Raw genomic sequence first — 6233 nt, forward strand, 5'->3', positions numbered from 1 at the left:
GATGGGATATCAGCCAGCATGGATCGGTTGGGGATGAAGTAGTTATCCTTGTGTGTCTTTGCAGAAGCAGGACCTTTGTTCCCATTTGACTCTCAATCTCCAGAGGCCAGGGCTCAGTGAGCCTGATAGAAGGTCAAGTGGAGGTAGTGAAAAGATGAAGAGAAGAGGGGATGATCCATGGCTCGTAAGTTTTTAAGGCACTGGACTAGCACCCCAGTACCTCACATCTGGCACCTGGTTTGGGTCAGCCTAACAGACCGGAAACAACAGCCATTCCCATCTCCCCTGATACAGGCACTGTGCTATACAGATACAGTGTCTCCTATCTAGAACCTTCCTATGTCTCAGGAGACTCTAAACTAAATACAGTCTAGACTGTTCACATAGTTTTCAACCCAAGACCTGGCTTCCAGCCTTGGGGTTGTCCCTTACTGAGATACTCTTAGAGTCAGTCAGACTTACCTCAAATATGTAGTCTTTCCCATCTTTGCCGTGTACAGCTTTGACAGCACAGATGTCTAGGCCACCAAACATCTCGGAGCAGGTATCTACCCACAGCTTGTACCTGGAGGGGATGGGAAGGGGTCCTGAAGCTGGGGTATTAGCTCTCTTCATTGCCTCCAGCTCTCACATCCACCATTGCACCCCTGTCTCCTTCCACTACCACCAAGCACATTCCATAATCTACGGTGTCCTGTCCCTCTGCTCTTAAATTCTTACCCATCTTTCTGGACTCAGAGCAGGTCTCACCTCCCCTAGGAGGCCTCCCTTGGCTTTCCTTGTCCATGCTAGCTATTCCTTTTTTGGAGCGTCTTTGACATGTAGTGTCTTTCTTCCCAACTTGAGCACTGGATCCAGTCCTACTTGATCTTCTTAACTGACTCTTGGATGTCTTCTCAAAGACTCCCCTTGGGCAAAGACATTTCTTACAGCTCCTCATCTATGGAAGCCACCTTGGCTCTGGCTTGGAACCAGACTCCTTTTCTTACTCACCTGTCTGCCATGGCAATCTGCTCCAGCATCGCAGAGCCAGTATTTGTCTTCCAGTTCCCTGAGATTGATGTCCTCCTGCAACAAGTTCCACCAGGTACAAAAGTCGTGAGTCACACCAGCAAGAGAAGGGTACAAAACCTCCCAGGATTTTAACACACTGATGCTTTTCCCATCTCCTCCTCCCAGCCAAAGCTTGGGTGGTGGGGGCGGTCTTCTGAGTATATAGCCTGCTGCTACCTTTGCCAATCCCGCCACTGGCAACGGCCTCCTCTTTTCATGTGTCCAGCTCAGAAGTCTCTGATTCCATGGTATTTGCATTGATCTTCTTAATCAGCAGAGTTCTTGCTCTCTTTAGAACCTTTCTAGGACTTTGCCTATGCCTCACAATCTTATATTTGCCTTTTACTTCAGTTATTTAAGTCAACTCTTAAGAACTCACCACAAGTCTGTAAGCCATGTGAAGGTATACTGCATCCTATACTGCATCCTGTATTCTCAGCAGCCTACCCACCCAGTATCTGGGTAGACTTGCTTTATTAAAATTGAATCCTGCCGATCTTGGGGGACCCCTCTGGGGTTCTTGTGAACATCTCTCAATGTGCTCTATCCTGGCTCACTGGTTCACTCATCCAGCAGCACTATGGGACAAACAATGTGACTCTGGGCAAGTCAGCTAACTTTTGGGCTTATGTTGCCTGGTACATCAATGCACCTGCTGTGTCCCCTGCTCCCTCCCCTTCATGAACACGTGTTAAAGTCCACTAGTCTTGAGCTAAGAAGGAGGCAGATGGTTTCTAATTCTAGATTTGCTCTTGACAATGGGTTTGGAAATGACCCTCTGTGCCACACTCAACTACAGACCCAGGGTTGGCGAGGGGTCAGCTGATACAGACTTTATAAATAGTTGTAGAACACCAAAATTTAATTTCTTAAAAATTATGGTTTCATTCAGATGTGGAGAACGGGAGGCGGTGTAGGGCACAGAAAAGCCCTGCCTCCTCCACGGCCAAAGTGCCTCATGTGCTGTCCTTCTCACTCACAGTCTGGGGAGTGGATGTGCAGGTTCCCAGGAGTATGTGCCCCAAAGTCTGATTTCAGACATGAGACACTTACACAGACAGCTAGTTGTTCAGAGCCCCGAGGCAGCCCAGTGAGCCACGTGATACCACTTGGTACACCTGGATTTCCCAGGTGCCTCCTCACCAAACCCCCTCACGGGAGCCTTCTTTCAAGCCCCCGTCCGCACCCCTGCCATGAATAGACTGGAATTCTTGTCCCATTTTATACACAAGATTAACACTCAGAAAGGTTGGAGGCCTTGTTCCAGATTGTGTATCTAGATAAAAATCTGGGAATCTTTGTTCTTTCAATGTGATGTGCTTTCCCTTCACACCGTACTATCTAAACAAACAACGAGAAGCTTGAAACACACAGACAAAATCATAATGAAAATAACTGTCTTCCTCACACAGGTGGCTTACAAATGTGTCCCTGTGACCAGATCTTCAAGGCAGGGGACATGTTGTAACACACTTCCACATCCCCAACACAGAGTGGATGATAATAACCTCTCTGACATTTGTGCGGTACTTTAAAGATTACCAAGTTCCCCCAAGACTTCACACACCTCTCTAACTATGGGGTGCAGGATACAGATCCACACTGGCTCCTCGGGGCATGCCAAGGCAGAGGGGAATTCTAACCTCCTCAGAGGGAACCACATCACTGTCTGCTGAGAGGGAACGCAGGAACAGCATATTTTCTCCACCCAGTGTGGCTATTTGTACATCTCCAGACACAGGAGAGCTGAGGCGAAAGGGGAAGACTCCCCAGCCTTCTCTGGGGAAGACGAGTCAGTGTCTTCTGTGGGCGGCTACACTGCTGCGAGTCTGAGACAGCAAAGCTGAGAGGGCCCTGACGCTGTTCCAACTAGCTAAGTAAATAAGAAAGAAAGGAACTCAATGCTATCTAAAGCTTCTAGCAACCCACCCTTGACCAACACTTGCTGGATTATATTTTCTCTTGATTTCTTTCTGTTCTGCTTTTGGAAACTTTAATCCTTAAAGATTCTGGTGACTAATTTTAAGAATCAAGATATTCTTGCTTTGCTGTTGTCATCATTAAACACTGTGTTTGTTTAGGGGATTTGAAGATCCAAAGATTGGAAATTTACTATTTGCTTTGCCAGGTGCCTGAAAAACAGCTATTTTTTCTGATTGTTTTAGCTAGTTTATAATGACCTTTCAACGGATTCTGTCTTACATTGTTCTTACTTTTACAGCTCTAGATTCCTTTCTGGAAACAGAAAGGCTACAAACATGAAACAATAAGCTTTTAATAAGCAGGAATCCAGTTGATAAATAAAATAAAAAAAAAACTATCCCATGCTACAGCTCCCTACAAAGGGCTTGTGTCTGAATTCCTATTGGGCTCACGAGGCATCTAATGTTGTGCAAGGCAGCAGGCAAGCAAGCAATACCCTGCGATTTTCCCCCCACTCCCCAGCAGCTTTGAATGGAAGAGAAGGAACAACATACTCTGGAGATGGGGTACTTGGAGGGGGGCACTTAAGTAACTCCAATGAACAGAGGGATGAAGAAAAATGCAACAAACGGGAAAGCAAAGAGAAGGCTGCTCAACCTCAAATCTGCTTCTGCTCTGAGTGCCAAAATGATAAATTACTAACATTTTTTGTATTTTATATTTTTTAAAGAGGGAGGTCCACATTCCTAAAAGTGAAATATCACAGAAGTTCAGAAAGTGCTGAAATTTTTTCTTTTTAAAAATGCTATCAGAGGCAACTTCGGACTTCCATTGCGGCAAAGAGACATGGTTGTGCGGACAAGGCGCAGCTCTTATAGCCAGCTGGCTTGTCGCACTCCGCAGTACACTCAGCTGGATATCCGCGTCAGAAGTTTACTTCCTCCAAGCTTTGGCAGGTGAAGCCTATGGATTTATTCCAATGTGTAAAGCATAAACAATGTACAAATAATGAATACAAATTATACAGGAACACAAACTACCCAGTTAGAGGTATTAAACAAGTAACATTGAAATATTAAACAAACCTGTAAGTCATAGGAGGTAATAACAGGGTCAATAACTAACATACATATGTTAATATATTTTATATTATATATATTTTATATGTATAATTTATAATATATTATATATATTTTAAATTGTTATTTATTTGACAGTGAGAGACAGAAATGGAAACAGAACGAGATCCCCATTTACTCGTATAGTTCCCAAATGCCTGTACCAGCCAGCTACGGGCTGGATTGAAGCTGGGAGCTGGGAACTCAACCTAGGTCTCCCATATGGGTGGCAGGTGCCCTGCACTACTTGAGACCTCATCTCTTGCTTCTCAGAGTGTCCACCAGCAGCGAGCTAGAATCAGGAATGGAGCTGGGACTTGAACCAGTTGCTCAGATCTGGGGTACAGGTTTTCTAACCAGAGTCTCAATCATAGGACAAAATGTCTGCCCATGGCAATGTTGTAAATAGCAATGACAGGGACCAGTATTTACAGTGACACAACAGCTGTGTGATAGAAGAATGTCTATCTTCAGTGACAAAGTCTTAAACTTGCTGCTACTATTGCTCTAGTCTGTTGTGTCTATAACGAAACAGAAAGCTTTATTTCACTTAGAGAATAGTGAATAGGAATATTACTTTTATTTATTTATTATCTTAGTTGATAGACTCCCACCTCTGATTTTAAAGAAAACCTGTCTTGGGGCAAGTATCTGGTACAGTCATTAAGAAATAGGGTCCAGAGCAGTAGCCTAGTGGCTAAAGTCCTCGCCTTGCATGTGCCAGGATCCCATATGGGTGCTGGTTCTAATTCCAGCAACCCCGTTTCCCATCCAGCTCCCTGCTTATGGCCTGGGAAAGCAGAGAGGATGGCCCAAAGCCTTGGGCCCCTGCACCCGTGTGAGAGACCCAGAAAAGGCTCTGGATCGGCGCAGCTCCGGCCACTGCGGCCACCTGGGGAGTGAATCATCGGATGGAAGATCTTCCTCTCAGTCTCTCCTCCTCTCTGTATATCTGCCTTTCTAATAAAAACAAAACAAATATTAAAAAAAAAAAAAAAGAAAGAAAGAAATAGCTTGGAATACCTGAATGTCACATTAGAGTACCTGAGTTCAAATCCTGGCTCTGCCTCCCATTCCAGCTTCCTGCTGATGTGCATCCTGGGCGGGGGTGGGGCGCGCAGCGAGATGGTTCAGTTGGACCCCTGACACTTATGTGGGAGACCCTGACGGAGACCCCTGCTTCTGGCTATGGCCTGGTCAAAACCTACCTGTTTGGGGAATTTGCGAAGTGAGGCAATGGATGACAACTCCGTCTGCCTCTATCTTTGCTTTTTGCACAATAAGAGAAAAACAATGTGCAACTTCAATGGTACCTTTGTGGAATCTGCCTTTTGGGTCTTATGAAGCTAAACTGAAAGTAGACTGCCACATGGAGGTTCAGATGTTTCACTGAGGCTGAGAGAGGAACACAGGACAACTGCTGGGACCCCATCCCCACTCACATGTAAGCCTTGTAGTTGTTGCCAATCTTCTGGACCCGGATGTCATACTTGGCATCAATGAAAGGTTCTGCTGTCGCATAGGTCTGGGTGAGGGCAACCACGCTAGCAATGTCCTGGAAGTCATAATGGTTTTCCACCTTGACCTAATATTAGAGCAGGACAGAGAGGAAGAAAGGGTAACACACGCATACACAGCAGAAGTCAGAAGAGCCCTGGCCTCGAGATGTGTGCAGTCTAGATGCACCTGTGGATGCCACATCTCCCCAGGGAGCCCCTTCTCTCGGGCTCAGGGTCTACACCGCTCTCACAGATCAGGGGATCAAGCAAGTGGCTTGCACCCTGCATGCTGGAGAGGTCTAGCTGGATAGTACTCATGACTTTGAGGCGCCAGATCATCATCTCCTTGGAAAGAACTCAGCAGTAACAGAGGCAGATGACCAATCCACAAATGAGTTGTTTGAAAATGTCCTACTCTACACACCAAGGCACAGCGGGCCCTTCTGCCTTACCTTGCCCATGCCCGAGTGAGCGTGGCCGATCTTCACCACCACGGGGAAGGTGGGCAGCGTCAGCTGAAAGCAGAAGAGACAGCAATGAACAATGAACTGGTCAGATGAGCCGATCTCTCTGTGGAATCCTTAAAAGTATCAACCTGTTTGCTTTATAAATGAAAAAGAAGTGGGGCCTATTGAGTGAC

General features: G+C 45.9%; 1 protein-coding gene across 1 annotated transcript in view; it reads right to left on the reverse strand.

Annotated features, from left to right (window-relative positions):
• Positions 1-6233, reverse strand: part of SYN2 (synapsin II) — a 137349-nt gene that overhangs the window by 20212 nt on the left and 110904 nt on the right. Inside the window, exons 6-9 of the mRNA XM_036497415.2 lie at positions 6046-6108; positions 5537-5679; positions 994-1068; positions 463-565 (exon numbers count right to left, since the gene is read on the reverse strand). Coding sequence (XP_036353308.2) covers positions 463-565; positions 994-1068; positions 5537-5679; positions 6046-6108 — 384 coding nt within the window. The remainder of the gene's footprint in view (positions 1-462; positions 566-993; positions 1069-5536; positions 5680-6045; positions 6109-6233) is intronic.

This window comes from Ochotona princeps, chromosome 21, assembly GCF_030435755.1.
Source record: "Ochotona princeps isolate mOchPri1 chromosome 21, mOchPri1.hap1, whole genome shotgun sequence".
Lineage (NCBI taxonomy): Eukaryota > Metazoa > Chordata > Mammalia > Lagomorpha > Ochotonidae > Ochotona > Ochotona princeps.